This window comes from Paramormyrops kingsleyae, chromosome 13 (assembly GCF_048594095.1).
Source record: "Paramormyrops kingsleyae isolate MSU_618 chromosome 13, PKINGS_0.4, whole genome shotgun sequence".
In the NCBI taxonomy this organism is placed as follows: domain Eukaryota; kingdom Metazoa; phylum Chordata; class Actinopteri; order Osteoglossiformes; family Mormyridae; genus Paramormyrops; species Paramormyrops kingsleyae.
The window spans coordinates 9,135,907-9,152,831 of NC_132809.1; the positions used below are offsets into that span (position 1 = coordinate 9,135,907).

The 16,925-nt window shown below is 44.3% G+C and overlaps 1 protein-coding gene across 2 annotated transcripts in view; it reads right to left on the reverse strand.

The window, feature by feature from the left end:
- Positions 1-15,285, reverse strand: part of arid3b (AT-rich interactive domain 3B) — a 41,346-nt gene extending 26,061 nt beyond the window's left edge. The window contains exons 1-3 of one of the 2 annotated variants that reach the window (XM_072698132.1): positions 15,204-15,285; positions 14,922-15,120; positions 8,808-9,479 (exon numbers count right to left, since the gene is read on the reverse strand). In XM_072698132.1, coding sequence (XP_072554233.1) covers positions 8,808-9,479; positions 14,922-14,957 — 708 coding nt within the window. In that variant the 5' untranslated portion in view covers positions 14,958-15,120; positions 15,204-15,285. Of the gene's footprint in view, positions 1-8,807; positions 9,480-14,921 lie in introns of both variants that reach the window. The other variant, XM_072698131.1, reaches the window with a different exon arrangement.
- Between the last annotated feature and the right edge of the window lie 1,640 nt (positions 15,286-16,925).

Sequence of the window (16,925 nt, forward strand, 5' to 3'; positions counted from 1 at the left end):
GTGGAGGATGGGATGGGCCTAAAACCTGAAGGACAAAGGGGGGGGGGTGGGCTTATCTGCGTGTCAGTGCAAGGAGGTAAAGCAAACAGATCTGCTACCGGCCGCTGGTGATTCTGACAGCCCAAACTGGATACGTTTGTTCTGCCGCAAAAAAAGAAAATGCATTCCAGAGCAGAAAGCCCCCCCACCCCCCAACACCTCCCACCCTGTTACGGTTTCGCTTACACATTAAACTGCTGTGCCGCTGGATCATAGCTGTTTCACCCCCAATTAGGCCACAGATACCCAAATACGCAGTCGCCCCCCTTGCATCCACCCTGACAGGGCGGCTCTTTTTGTTCTCCATGCACGTAGCTCAAACTCCTGAATAAAGGGGAAAAGAGGAAAAACAAACCACCCCAACCGCAACAGCACCGTGCGAAGAGTGAGCGACCACTACGCACACGGCAGCCAGCACGCGACTTCGGAAATCCATTCCCATTGTGTGGCAGTTGAATAGCGCTCTGTAGCAGGAAGTGCTATACAAAGACTCCACCCCCATCAAACAAACATCCACCGTGCAAAAGAAGGGAAAATGCACCCAAAGGCAGCCACAGTTAAATAGGGAATCAGAGGGTGTTTTTTGGAGTGGGAGGTAAAAATTGCAAACATAAGACTTCAAGGTCACAGGGCACAGCTTAAATATTTGGTTTTGCCAAAAAACCAGTTATTCGACATTTGAGACTATATTGTAGGGATCTTTCTGGAATCGTCTCCAATGATTTTTCCCCCATCAATTCACTTGGAAGAGGCAGGCTGGGTCCGGTTCCACAGGAGTTGGTACATCGCTGTGTAATTGCATAAGTGTGCAAATCAGAGTCTGCAGCGGCGTGAAGTTTCACTCCCACTGTGGCTTCACTCTTGAAGAATCCACACTTACTGTAATCACTCACTCTCTCACTCACTCTCTCTCACACACACACACACACACACACACACAGTATCTATATCTTTGTGGGGACTCTCTATAACCCCAATCCTAACTATGATAACCTTGACCCTACCCCTACCTTAATCATAAGTAACCAAAAAAAAAATAAAAAATTGAGTTTTTTGATTGCAGTCACAGATTTTACAAAGTTGGTTTAAAATTGTGGGTTCCTGCCCCACAAGGTAAAAAGTTACAGGTTTTACCACTGCGAACATACCAAACGTGGTAAATACAAACCCACAGGCACATACACACAGACATACACACTTAAGTTACCAGTGCTGACAGGTTTAAATGACTTAACAAAACCGCCGTGTAGTCAATAAAAAAAAATACATACATCCGCCACATAAAACATTTAGGAGAGGATTCAAGCATGCAATTGGTGGCCAGCTGTGGGGGGGGGGGGGCGGGACAAAGCAACAGATTCATCAGTGAAACCAGACACCCGCAAAATACTTTACATTATCTATTTGCTTAGCAGACATTTTATCCACAGCAGGCAAATGACCACACTTTTTTTTTACCATTTGATACTCCTGACCTTCAACCAGCTGCTATTTTACTGAAGCTACTCAGGTTCGGTTTTGTGGGTACAACAGCCTTTCCCCTGCTGTTCCATCGGCAAGGTAGCACCCTAGAGGGCAGTGGGGGGCGCTCTCTCTCCCCGAGAGGCAAGAGTCAAGATGAGCTTAATTAAAAATAGCGAACAGAATATGGCTGAGCATCGCAGATCCTCCGCATAGTGACTAGCAGACGGCTACGGGATCACGATATCGTTTTATCGAGGGTGATCACAACCTTGCATCAAATTTAGCTATAAATATTTTTTGCCTAGTCTATGCGTTGATATGGATTCATCACGATGAGCATTTTCCACAAGCTGACAAGTCTAAGAACCTGGCACGCTCACTGCAACACGGGCCTCGCGCGATATCGCCTTTCCCCGGTAAACAAACACTGCGTGGTTAAGCTCTGCCTGTCATTTTCACTCAGCTCTGGAGAGCCTCTGGCCAGCATCGGAAGTCTCGCCGCAGGTGGAGTCCCGCGGTCGCGGGTGTGGCCGTGCAGAGGATGGATTTGACTTGCGGTGGATTGACTGCAGCGGCTGCAGAGCGGATCTGGTTACCGGCGACAACGGCGGGGCCGTTAAGATAGCCCAAGGCAGGAAAGGGAGCGAGGTCTTGGCAACGGATTCCTTGCAGCAAAGCGCACGCGGCTACAAAACATAAAAATATGCATAATGCACTCAGACAGCAGCTAATGGTTAAAGGAGGATTAAACGGCCTCTAGCTCAGCCTGTATTTCTGAACAAAGCACACAGAATAGCACCACAAATCTTCCTTATGTTCTAATGTTCTTCTATATACCAGATCGGTGGTATATCATGATAGCTACAATTTTTAACTATAGGATTGTACCATTTTGCAAATTTCAATACTTGAAACTGTGCTGTACGTCTCTATTGCACACATTTAAATACACTAAGAAGTTCCTTATGCAAAAGCTGAATAGAATCTGTGCTTTGAGAGGTACAGTCACACTTATTTCACATGTCTGCAAAGAAGCTACGTAGATGGAAGATGGAGACAACTATTGCTGACAGCCTCTAGCTTATAAGCAAGGTGACATGAAGTGAGCGATGCTGTTACTTTGGTTTTAAACCGAACAAAAGTGTGAATGTCCAGATCTGACAGCCCCAGTATGCAAACGCTGCTATAAGGGGGCAACATGCTTAACCTGGTGGGGCATCAGTCTAACCCTAATTTATATAAGGGGGAGTTTAAAGATCACCACATTTATGCAGACATAAGACATATGATACTGATGTAATTTAGCTGTTAACTTAAACGCAGAATGTAATAGTCATGTTTTGCCGACATGCAAGTTCATTCATTTCCCTTTATCCAGTGAAGAAAAGCAGTTTAAGCTAAATCACAGACAAAACATCTATAAAGCTAACGTTAAGAACAAATTAATATCAGAGTTTCTGCACTGAATGGAGTTTAATCAATGTACGTGATTCACTGATAATGTTAAAACTGTGTTATAGGGAATTGCTGTTGGTTAATTCATACATAGGCCTGTTTATTTCAAAGCAATAAGTGAATGTTTTACGGTACTGATTTGGTATCAAGCTAGTATTGAGATTGAAGTTCCACAGGTGGTATCGGTATCCAAGCCAAAATTTTCGCATCGGTACAACTCCAACACATTCTCACTATGAACAGCGAATTGCTAGATCTAAAGCCAAAATTAGCCCCCAGCCTTGTTGCCCCACACATAATAGAGGGAGGTCTGCATGAACTCCAGCTGTCCTGTGAAGTTATGGCAGCCAAAGAGTGTTCAGTGTCCTCACTGCCATGCCAGCGCTGGGTAACGCGAGAGCGTTAGCGGGCATGTCAGCACCACACAAACATGCTTCCCCAGTACCAGCCCTCCCCATTAAGAAGGCCTTCACAGCCTTGTACAACTTACTACCGGAACAAGCGGCAGCATAACATTTTACCGTCTAAATATAAAGGTGATATATAAATAAAATAACTCCTACTAAAGAAGTTTCCCCAGAATTTAACATTCAGCTTACTAAAAATGGCGATCAAAGCCATAATCATCCAACGCGCCTAACCATGAAAGCACTAAAATGACAGAGCCCCCACCCCCGGATCAACCACAGCATGCCTGCCTCACGCAACGCCTCACTCCTTCCATCATTCGTGACACTTGGAGGGTTCTCTGCCCCCCCCCCGGACGGACAGACCTCAGGACACAGGCGCGGCAGACTGGCTGGCCTGCGTCAGTGCGACACTGTTCGCGCCCTGAAACTCCCATAAAGCATCCCTCTAGCAAGGGAAATGGTCTAAAATAACCCAAGGCCAGCGACCGCAGCAGATGGGAGCCCAAGAAGCAGATCACAGGGAAGCTTTTTCTGTGGCTCCGCAAACGGCCCCTCCCTCCCCAGCATGGCCCCATCCACACACCCCCAGCTCTTTTGATTTTCTCACCCTCTCTCTCTTTTACCACCTCAGAGTCATTCAGTGAGACGAATTAAACGATGGCGAATCGCAGATAGGCAGGAGTGTGGCCCCACCCTCCAAGAGCCAGTTGGCACCCCCCAGCCACCGAGCCTTGGGAATTCTCACTATTCGAAGAGTCAACTCTTTAATTCTGTCTGGAATGTTTCCTTTGGGTGGGGCGAGGTAATCGACGGCACCCCCCCACCCCTTTTTTTTAACCTCTCATCTTGGCCGTATCACTTTGAGGAGGAGGAGGGGGACCATTACAACAAAAACTCATGTCTCTTACCTCACATTTAAATAAGTTAAGATGATTAAATTAAAATCACACTGTCACAAAATTATCAAACATGTGCTATTTGGTCTTGGTATAGAAATAATTAAACCCTAAAACACATGAACCACTGAATTACAATTTCAGTTGTTTCAATGAGATTACAATCTAAACCCAAACTCACATCCTTATCAATAATTGTTTACATGAACAGGACAGAATAAATTTTCAAAAACAGATATTTCTAGGTATGGTGTAATTATCTTTAAAATTCAATCAGAGCAGTTACACACAGTGAAAAAGACAAATGGCTGAACATTTTAAAAATACTTCTGTTCCTGTGCTGGCAAATATTTTACTATAGTAAGGTTGACCTTTGTGTGGAAATGCCCTTATTAAAAACTCAAATTCAGAGTAAAGGGAGAATGATCCAAACAGGGCCCTTGGTGCAGGGGGTTTACAAGGCAAACTGAACCCCACCCCCAGGGGCTGTTATGTCAATGGCTAATCAAGATATGAAGCAGGACAGGAATTACCTATGAACTAAATGTTAACAGAATAAATCTGACTGCTCATAACCACAGGGGACAAGTAACTATGATGCTGCAGTCAAACACTTTAGAAACTGTAAATGGCTCGTGTGGGAAAATTCAAAGGTTTGTTGTTGACAGGACTATTGCTCTATTAAATTCCACTCGGCCCAAAGCAAAGCAGTAAGTAAAATCTTATGAAGTGTCACCTTTGTTGCCTCTTCTAAAACACCTACGTAAATTACCTTTAAAATTATCATTAGAGTGGCTTTGAAAACAAGTTAAAATTAACTTAAAAGTTGAACTTTTCCATAACAGCAATATATGTTTTTCCTTAGAAAGTTTACACCCAAATTTTGCGTGTCTTGTGGCAATAAAATTAGAAGAGAATGCATTAAAGATACTTCTGTGTCGTGAAAGAGAGTAGCAGAGTGAAAGACAATAGCGGAGTGTTCATGCCTAAGAATTAGACCAATCAACGGCCTCGCTGCTGAGCACAAAAGCAGCCATTTGATCGAGCCACAGCATCAAATGAAGCCAATCAATAGCATGTTGCTGCTACGCTTCCTGCAAACCCCTGCCTGCCTACAAAAGCTTAACGACAAGACCTTTTGTTTAGCAATTTATAGCCCTTTTCAAATGCCGACGTCTGATTGGCTGACTGAGGTGACATGTTTGGACTTTTTTGAATTTCCCCCTTAAAGCAAACTTTTCGTTCAACTGTGGCCTTGAACGTTAACAGGTTTCATTGTGTTGAATATAAAAAATTCTCTCTTTTAAAATAGAGTACAGCACCAGAATTCAATCATTTCAAACCCAACACTGTACAGAAATGGAGCTACAAAACGCATTTCCCACATGATAACTGGAGTCTGGATTTGTTACAGGTAAACGGATTTTGTAATTTATGCTAAAGTGTGGTATGGACAACCACAGAACCCCTATGGAAAAAAAAACCACAGACCAAATCATCTCTCTCTTCAAGTAACTGAACGAGAAGATTGTTCTTTAACAACAGGTAAACAGGAAACTGCACTGCACAAGCAGACACAGTATCAGTGTGACAGCGAGCCTGTTTTTAATTAATTCTATTTATCTAGATGTACCAGCATATGCGAGGCTGAAAAGCAGCCCCAGACACTCGCATTATTCCTAGGCTCCTGGACAGAAGCATTTTTCCGTCATCTGTAAAACGCCACACTCCAACAAGACAAATGGGGGCAAGGAAACAAACAACTTTGTGCATCCTCATTCAAAATTTATGAGACGAACATAACGCCAATGCCTCTCTTCTCTAAAAGCTTATGATAATCCCCATCGATCGGCCAGCCCTGTGCCGCCCAGAGCCGCACACCGCCGTCTTGCTTAAGTGTTGCCGGGTGACGGCTAAATTATGCAACAGCAGTCAACAATACATCCGCAACAGCGACTTCAGGTTTAATGAAGCAGAGTGCTCGAAATTCATCAGCCCTGTGATCCTCAGTCTTGTTTCTGTTGTTGAAATGTAGCAAACAGAGGCATGTACTCAAAAGACAACGACCCCCCCCCCCCCCCCCCCCGACCACATAAAAATATCAGAATGTTTTATCTTAGGAGGAAAATTCAGTTCAACACTGCAGCTGTACTTACACATTTATGAGAATCAAAGTAACTATTTACAACAGAAAAAAAACTGCTTTAAAAATCATCTTTAATGTCACTAAATAACATCACACTAAGACCCACAAAAGACACACCTATGCACATACTTCCTGCTTTGTGACTACAATAAAATGCTAAAGAAACATTCCTGGAAAGAGAGGAACTAAAGATACAATAGTTATGCAATTATGATGCAACAATGCTGGTCACCTGACACAATTTCATCTAAAAGACGAGGAGATGCTGAGACCATGAGAAACTGGGGGTGCCTGCCATCAGTAAGGAGGTGAGATGGCCCTCCAATATGCACTTGCGTGTCCACACACACACACACACACACACACACACACACACACACACACAGGCCACTGTCCACCCTGCGTGATTAAAAACCCATTAATCATGATGGGATTAACATGCTGCAGGCTGCAGAGGGGGCAGAATTGACTGTGTGAATGGGAGGGGGGCTTGGAAACCATCCCACAGGCCCTGGGGTGGGATCGAGGGATTAGGAGGTCAGGCAGCCCTCGTTCTTCAGGCCAGAGCGGAGAGGACCTCGCAGGCCCCGTCAGGAAAGCAACAAGCCCACCCTCCCCTCTATCGTTCCACCAGCCCCCTTTGTCTGTCCTCTTGTCTGACAATTATTTACTCTGCTGTTTAGGGCTGGGGCAAGGTCACAAGGCATACATCACTGACAAAAACTGCCCCCCCCCCCCGCCTTTCCCTCCAACTCCGTCGTACAACTGTGGCACCATCGTCTGCCCTTAAGGTGCCTCTTGAATGCCTCTTTTTTTTGCTGTAATTACCGAAATTGTCCATTTTGAAATGTCACTCAAATGAAAAATGAGAATTAAAAAAAAAATGCAAAAGGCTGAAACACCACCTGAGGCTTCTCCGTTGGCAGAGGATGATTCATTTTTACGTGGATAAATCGCGAAATCGCAAACATATGTATAAACTGTGAAATCCACCCCCAACCCCACTGGAGCATCTGTCACCCCCCCCCCAGTACCTCACAGAGACAATACCATCAAAACAGCACCCCCCCCCCCCCCATCCCCCATCAGCGCAACCTGAAACGGTGAGAGGGGACATTGAATACTGAAGAGCTGATGAGAGATAAAAGGACAGGAGCCAAGATGGCTGACAGACAGTCATTCCACGATGACCCACCCTCCCTGCCCCCAGGCGGGGCTCCTGTCGTGCCGTAAAAGCGGCTGCGGTTTCCGCTGCATGACACCACGACCGCGCCACAGTGGCACGCCAGAGTATCTTCTCACCGTTACACCACGAGAGATACCCAGTGGCTAGGAAAGCCCACATGCGGTGGTTCCCCCACTACGGAGGCCGCGGCCCGCTTGTCCTCCCCTTCGCAGAACAAACCTGTCCTTATTTTTAAAGAAAATAAAACTTCACATGCTACCAGCTTGCAAATTAGCCCACCCAAGAAGCGGATTCAATGGAGCATTTACTGGGGGCCTCGGCCGCTAACGGAAAAAGCGGCTAAAGGGAAGAAGGCTGAGAACATGGGGAAGGTCAGGACCGCTGAAGCTGGGAGTGAAATGCTGTAGATTCCCGAGCTGCTTCAGCAAACGCCCACGGGCGTGAACGGCCAATGGGGCGAGGTGGAGACTGGGGGGCTGCTCTGTAATAAGTGCGGGTCCCGTGTATATCTAGCCACAAGGCACATCCTGGACCTGGTCCAAACTGGTGGCAGAAACATGCAGGGGGGTGGGAACAGCCACGTGCCGGATAGCACCCCCCCAGCTGGCTGCCTGCCAGCTCTCCTGCCAGTGCAATTTTGGCCGCGGAAGCCGCACGCCAAGAAAAAAAGGACCTGGCAGGGCTGACAGCAAAGCGCTGGGGGGGGGGGGGGGGGGGGGCGGCCTTTGGCACCCAGCGGGAGTGGCTCAACGCCCCCCACGCTAAAAAAAGCATACGTGATGGGATGCCGATGCGTAACATGGGACCGTACAGCTTCACACTGACCTGATATTTTAAAACATGCCAATACCTCTGAATTATCTCCTGGAGGAAAGTACCTATCATACACAGGCCAGCTTTAGCCAGGGCCTATAGGCAGAACATGCAGCTGCCTGGGGCGCCTGAATGACCTACGTTGCAGAGGAAGTGAAATGATCATCAGCTTTCCTGACAGGGGGGGCTTCCCTACAGCTTAGCCTAGGGCCCCTAAAACAGTGGAGCTGGCCCCAGCTGTACCGCGGAAGACGGTCACGTGAATCACGCAATCGCCCAGTAGAACTGACAAGCCTCCCAGTGAGTGAGGAAGTGACAGACTGAGAGCGGGAAGCTTAGACGGGGTTCAGCGAGAGCCTCGGGGCCACAGGGCCGGCCAGAGGCGCGCGGCCTCCCACCTGTTTGAACGACTCCCCGTATCCCCAGTCGGCTTGTCCGTTGGGCGATGCGGAGGACTGGGACCCTGCTGGCAACGGGCTCCCATCTTCGGGCTCCTGCTTCACCCTGACGAGTGGAGAAGGGCCCCGCTGGGCCCCAGGCGCCGAGGAAGCAGCAGAGTACAAAGGAAACGGGCGGGTGGGAAGACGAGTCGCCCCCTGCTGGAGAGCCAGGGTCTGCTTCCGGAGGTACTCCAGGGCACTGCCGCCGCCGCCCTCGCCATCCTCTTCGCTGCCCTCGACACCCTCCATCTCCTCTTCGTCATCGTCGTCCTCCTCCGAATCTGGGCCCCGGTCTTCGTCGTCCTCCCGCTCCGAGTCCGCCATGTTGCTCGGGGTGGAGGCCTGAGGCTGCTGCCCAGCCCCGGAGACGACGCCCCCGAGGGCCTTGCCCAGGAAGCCGGGTCCCAGGGCGGCACCCGAAGCACGGGCGGCTGCCAGGATGGCCTGCTGCGCTGCCAGCTGCTGAGCATACTTGATGTGGGACTCGCGCATGTGTCTCTCCTTCCGCTCCATCTCCAAGCGGACCTGCTGCTGGCGCTGGAGCTGCTCCATCACTGCTTCCAGCTTCACCCCGGCGACAGTGCCCTGAGGATAGGCAGCGCCAAGGCTACCCTCCTGCGACAAGCTGGGCTAAGAGAACAGAAGCCAGAGAACAGAGTCCTTATTACTTTGGCTGAAGCATCCATACTTAAGATTACTACTATACATTGATTACTATGTTAACATTGCAATACATGTTATATTGTACTTACATATTTGTGCTAATGGACATGCACCTTAATTCATACTTTGTACCTTAATCTGTACTTCTGATACACGTTTTTGTGCTACTTTGCGTTTAGCAGAATGACATTTACAGTAAAACTTTCAGCACACAGAGGAAGGGAAAATTTACTGTGAATATGACAAACTTCTGAATCTCATGCCACGCTGATTCAGCAGACAAAGGTGGGGCTCCCATTAAACTTTGGATCTTGAAGATTCAAACTGAAAAACCATTGATGGAAACCCACAAATTTCAAAAAAGAAAAAAAACAAACATTTTTCGCGATTTTTGTTTAAGTTTGCTAGAGGTGTTTTTTAATAGAGGATCAAAAGCAGTATTTGCAAACTGCAATGGAAAAAGAATCTGCAAATTGTTACACCAAACTAGTGCTGGGCGATAAAACGATCTCGATTTTTTATCGATAAAAAATAAGGACGATCACGATGATACACCCAGACTATAAAACTCGATCAACCAAGTTTGCTCCGTTTTAGAGAATGCACTGAGACAGACAAATCGATGGCCTATCGAGCAGAGGTTTACTGAATGCCAGCACAACAGCCAATCACCGACAACGTTGTAATTTTACCCATCCTCCCTTAAAGAAGCAATGGCTGCATTCAACTTGGGCTTTGGTCTGTCTGTAGCTGACACGACGTGGAGTGCGATGTGCTGGCGGCTGCAGGGGTGGAGTATAAACTGACTGCAGCCAAGTCGGACAACTTCTACTCCTCGTAGTCTGCGAGACCTGACTGCAATGGCCGCACTGCCAGAAGGGTGTGGATAAATCCAGGGCTGTGGAGTCGGTAGATAAATGCTCCGACTCAGACTCCTCAGTTTCTAAATCTTCCGACTCCGACTCCCCGACTCCGACTCCTCTGTATGTATATACTATGCTAATGTATTTTCTACATCCATTGAAGGAAAGGAAGGCAACATACATGTCATTTCACCACAGAACTGCTGGCTAGGAAGCCAACACTCTACTATAATGCCAGATTAAAGACAAACACAATGAAAACAAGGTTTCAAGGGTAGCGCATAGCGAAGGGGAGCCGACGGAGCTGAGAACACACCAGATGATTTTTCAGGTGTTTGGCGCGTGATGACTCGTTGAACGGCCGAAAAATCGGCAGTGCATCTGTAAATGTATGGGGGGCTTTAGGCTAGGTTCACAGTTCCCTGTAACAGTGGAACACGACACAATGGAAAGCGGTGCCGCACCTTACCTGTGCATTACATCCCATATAGTGACGCATACAGTCAATGAAAAGCATGCTTCATGGTTACTTGACATGTTCGTTTCGTGGTAACATTATGCACTGCATGCATTGGGCTTTATTCTTACAGCAGAGAAGTAGTTCATTATGACTGTTTGTGAATTGGGACATTTCAACTTACTTTTTTAATTCCCATTTAAATTTAGTAGGAGTCGGAGTCGGTTAACTTTTTGCCGACTCCGACTCCAGGTACCCAAAACTGTCTCCGACTCCTCGACTCCGACTCCACAGCCCTGGATAAATCTACACAAATATCACCTGCATGCACATTACTTCTTTTACAATAACCAGCTCCTGATACAAACTGTTAGCAGTGAATAAAACTATTGTGCATAGTGACTCTGTGTAAAAAGATAGCTGCCAGGAAAAAGCTCAAATACATGTATTTCAAGGATTCAAAGTTTTTATTGTCATGTACAGAGTACAATGCAATTCTTACTTGAATGCCTTCTTTCAGACTGGACGATTAAACAAATAAAGCTGCAAAACATTACAGTAACTAACAATAAATAAACCACTAACTTAGATGTACTGTTAGAGCATTTATGTAATTTATTTAAAACTTTATTTTACCAAAGGAAATGAACTGAAACCAGTTCTCACTGCTCTACGTGCTTTTCTGGAGAAATACCAGATTACGCATCGGAACTGCCAGGGATACAAACGTCATGCGTGTAACTAAAATCTTCAGCCAATAAGGGCAAAGTTGTGTCGTCACTGAGGCGGTTCCAGTTTGTGCTGCACGGTCTGTCTCAAGTCGTCTTGCTCTCGCGAGGATTTTGTACCATGTGACATGGTGACATGGTGACATGGTGACATGTGGTGACGTTTTGCAGCGCCGGACAAAAAAAATCTAACCGTGATTTGGCATTTTTTTGAATAAGTGTTTTTTGTTTGGTTTAGATTTCTACCTCAGAATTTTAAGAAGTTAAGAGACCAAGAATAGAGGAAGATGCTTGTTGTAGTCAGTTCTGTCCTGCTTTATCTTATGTTTGCCCTTTAACATATTTGCAATATTATAGTTTTGCACATTGTTACATTATCATATGGTTTTGTTCATTTGAGCTATGTTTCTTTGAATACTTGAAAACCAATAACCTTTTATAATTTTAAGGGAATTTTGTATGTAAACAGTAAAATTTGTTGGAAAATAAGTATTTGTTTACTAATATTGTTTATTTCAATGTATTCATTCTATTTGTCAGAATAGGGTTATTTTTATTATTACATTATTACATGGAACGGCATTGTGAAACTAATATCGATAATTATCGATATCGGTCAAAACAGGAAAAAATATCGTTATAACTTTTGCCATATCACCCAGCTCTACACCAAAGATAAAATAATTTACTTCTTCTAGAGCAACTACATTGTGAAAAGCCTGCTCCATTCTGAAGTGCAAGACATGGACCTTAATCTCACCTGATGATAAATAGCCATATTCGTTTGCATGACATCTATTAATGGAAAAACACCCTATTCTACCCTCCAATGTAACTTTTTCCAGTTGTACAACAGTTTTATTAGGATGTGCAAAAACAATGGTGAATCGGATATTGACACCCTGAAGGGTTACATTCACTGAATTTGAGCAGGGCTTTCGGCCGGGGAGTGAACATGATCACCAACAGAAAAAGGCAACAGTGAATTAGATATCAATCCTAACATGAAAGCTAGGTCATATGTAGAAGTTTCAGGGTAAAACACTCATTCAGGCGATCTGGAAAATACAGCCACCATGAAAGCTATTGCAAATAAGCTTGGCTACACATTATCATCATTTTGCAGCAAAGTAAAAGGATGTGTTTGTGAGTACAGAGGCTTGCCACCGCAGGAGCTGCAGAACACTGTCAGACAGACAGGACTGCTGGGAAAGGCGGCTTTAAAAAAATGTGTATATTGATAAGGTGTGCCATGATATTGTAATTTACTGCATGATATTGCCACGGTTTGCCTGTAATTTTAATACAGCCGGTGGGGAAATTCATAACTGACAATAATTGAAAAAGGTTGCAAAATTGTACAGGAGAGAAAACTGACAGTTGCCTAATTTATAAGGTGATAAACACAGGTGGGAATAATGCTGAAGACATATTAAACGATTACATACATTCTTTAGGCTATTACGAGACATTACACTCACAGAGGCTTACAATACTAATCATACCCGACAGGCTAATATATGAATTCAAACTCGGAGAAAAGACCTCGAGGAAACAATGTTGGGGAAAAAAAACAAGATACCTACCCCAAACCGACATCAACTGAAACCTCACAGAGAATGTTTTCCGGTACACCTGCTATACGTCGACTGAGTCGTACCCATCCCCCTCCCAGATACAAACACACACTAATAACATAAATGATTCATCATATAGGACCCCGGTGACTCACTCTAACACAATGTCATTTTCCTAAATGAATATTCAGTAGATTTCCCCAAAAAATCAGCCAAATCTGAATGAGTTCATTTGATCAATCTATATATCTACATACAGCCAACATCATCTTAATTAGCCAAAATATTATGGTCTTAAACCTATTTTTTTTTTTTTTGTAAATTATCCAAATCGAACTGGAAACATTTTTATTTAATCAAAGACAAATCCCCTTTAAATCGTTTTAAAATTCATTTACAAAATGACCAACTCCTTATTGGAATGGTAGTTACTTTACAAGAGGCCCGTGTTCGTAATTAATATAGGGCCTATAGCACATATGATATGCTGCATGTATAAAGACAGCTCAGATTTCTGGCAGGAATATTTTGATAATTAACTGTTTTCAGATTTAATTAGCCATCTCCTCAGACGTCTCATGGATATCTCTAGTAGCATTAAAGTCGTTTTAGGGGCACAATTAACTAACTAGCAAGATTCAAGAAACACAGTGAACATGTAATTTCTCCAACCGCTGTTCTGAAAACAATCTCCGATTTAGGTCCAACTAGAAAGGCAGCACCGCAGCATAATTTGAACAAAACATATAGAAAGGTACTCATTCAAGATAATAGCCTATGATTATATAAAGCAACAAATCAAGTTAGATAGATTATATAAATACGAAGCATTTACATCTTTTCCCAGGACTAAAACCAAACAAAAAAATTACATTTGCACGTTTGATCTCAAACTTAAGCAGCTCAAAAACTCGCATCACGATTTTTTTTTAAATAAAAGCGTTAACGCAGGCAGTAAAGTTGCATTTTAATTTTCCATGTAAAAAAATCAGCAGTCGACCCTTAAAGCCTAAAAAAGCTGTAATCAAATACACTACACGTCAGTGTCGATACAACTTAGTGTCAGGGCTCCGGTCCAAGTAATCATGGCTGCGACACAGTGGATCACCATGTTTTCCTTTACAAAACACCATTTGTACATAAACAACCATCCGACTATGACTACTATTGCAGACTTCTGAAAAAGAAAACTTTGAATATATTTGCTGCTTTAACAAACAACCCCAATTACAAAAATCAAAAGCATTTTTTCCCAGTACGTAGGCCTATTTCATTGTACAGTATCTCTCCAGCTCACCGCAGTAAGTGCCGATAAAACGGTCACGGGATAACCAGAAGCATATGGCGCGGCTCCAGAAAGCGCAGATGAATGAAACAGCATACTGTAGCACAATTTATGCGCTAATTAAACCCTTAACTCGCTAATCCTGTAAAGCACAATGGGCAGCCATATGCCACTTTAATCTTATTATACTGACAATATGGCAGTTTATTAACAAGCGCACGTTTTGTTTTCAGGTAGGCTGCCGATTCAACATGAACGCCGGACCCCGTACTAAGTAGAAGCTGTTGGGTAAAGTAAAAAGGAAACAATGTTACACCGAGTTGCTTGATATTTGGAAAACATTTAGATAATTCAATATAAATACATAAATACAAAAAATAAGATACTGGATCATTTTTGCCGCAGGAACAGAGATTCCTTCATATAGCTGAATTTTTGCCCAATACGAGCCTTCCTGGATTGTTACCGTGAGCCATCACCTCTGCCGTGTTAAACTCACCATTTGCGCCTTGCTGCTGCCGGAGTTGTCCACCATCCCTGCTTCCTACGCAAACCTTTTCCCTCTTCGCTGGCACTCTCTCAGTCGCAAACCACCACGCCGGAGCAGCGCTCATTCACGGGGTTTTCAGCCCTCCTTCTTCTCCCCGACGGAAAGGCGATGAAGCGCAAGGTTCCGTCGCCGAATTAAATACGCCACTCTATAATAATAATAATGCTTAAAAACTATCGACAGAAAAGAGCGACTTCATTTCTCGGAATGCTTCGCCATTGGGTTCCCTACCCTTTACTCGACTTTCCAGGCACTGAAGTGCACCCCCGCCCCAGCACGCATCTAAGGCCCGCCCCGTGGCAGCAACAAGTTCCCCAGCGGCACCGACAGCTTGAATAATTACGGACTTATGCAAATGAACGGAGATCACATGGCGAGCTACCGACAAACCCAGAGATTGATTGCGAGATATGCGCGACATGCATGGGTCTCATCATCATCATAATCGCAATTTAAATAGTATTTAGTATGGGGGTTCCGGTTAGGGGACCGCTACCGGTCCGCGGCCGGTATTCCAATGGGCCGCAGGACGCTGGTGGCTAATCTCTATATATTTTCGGTTTTCTACAACCCGTCACGTTCACGTGTCTATCTGAGAAAAAAACTGGAAACGATTAAACTTATGAAATAACCGATCGATCTGTACCGGTCCGCGGCTCAGATCCCCTACTTTAGGGTGCGCCTACACAGAGCACACACAAGTTAATAATTACCATTTGTGGTATTAAGTAGATAGTCAGAGTTATTTTCGTTCTTTCATTGCTAAATTCATTCAATAGCCTTCTTTTATATTAGTGCTTTGTAAAAATTTTGCCCGACTTTTGTTAGAACAGAAAACGTTCTCATTTAGTTTGTGGATTTTAAAGTGACAAATATTTTGAATTAGATTATATTTTAGTATAATACGTTTTATTTTATTGTGATCTTTATGTTCTTCCACCGATTATCACGTGTACAGCTTCAGGTGTGTACAATAGGATAGTTAATGTGGCATACACTGTTTTCTTTTATTATTGGTATTTCAAGAATAAAAGATGGCATCGCATTACAGGGGAAAAAACATCCTCTCACGAACAAGAAACGTCGAATTTATTTAATATCTGCACGATGTTTAGTCTGAAGAAGCCTGAGCATGAAGGCAGAATCGGAATGCTGCTCGTTGTTTAGAAAACATTTCACTTTAAAGATATATAGTATTGCTACTAAAGTTAGATAAACGTAAGGTACAATTGTATTATCAGTGATGGAGGTTTTAAATTAAGCTTTTAAATAATGAGTACTTGTCGAATATAGCCTACCGACTGGCTCTCAAAATTATACGAGTATTCGCGTATATAACAGGCTTATTTTTCCCAAAAATTATTTCCCGTAATCTTTGGGCCGTAAAGATGGGCCTAGCCTGCTCTCTGGCGGCCAATGCAGCTGACGCGTCTGCGATTTTGTTGGGAATTGGCATTAGCTCAGCGTGACACATTTAGATATTTAAATCCAACTTTGACGCGTAGACGTAAATGCTGTTGCCGTGATTGTCTTACCTTGCTTTGTACGTCCAGATGTTTCAGGATATAGGGGACAGGAGCATTGGGTAGACCTATTTCAAATTGCGAGATAATCTTGTCATAATGAAGAAGCTTCTCTAGATCGCTGAGCGTTACTTATTGTTAACTTGTTACTTATTGTGGACCTTGTTGAATTACACTAAACGCATGACGCAGTACCTCTACCTCATCACTACACTGTGGAGGTGACAGTCGGCATGGAAATCATGGGCCGGCAGGGTTGGGAGGGGATTACTCGACAGCAAGCATCACCATAGGCACAACACACTGAGTTAGGGGAGTATAGCTTCACATTTTGGCTAAGTTCAGATGTAAGGATAATGGAATATCAGTTGGAAGAAGGGGGAAAAAAGACAGTAATCTGTTCAACACCTGAAACCCTACAGGACCAGGT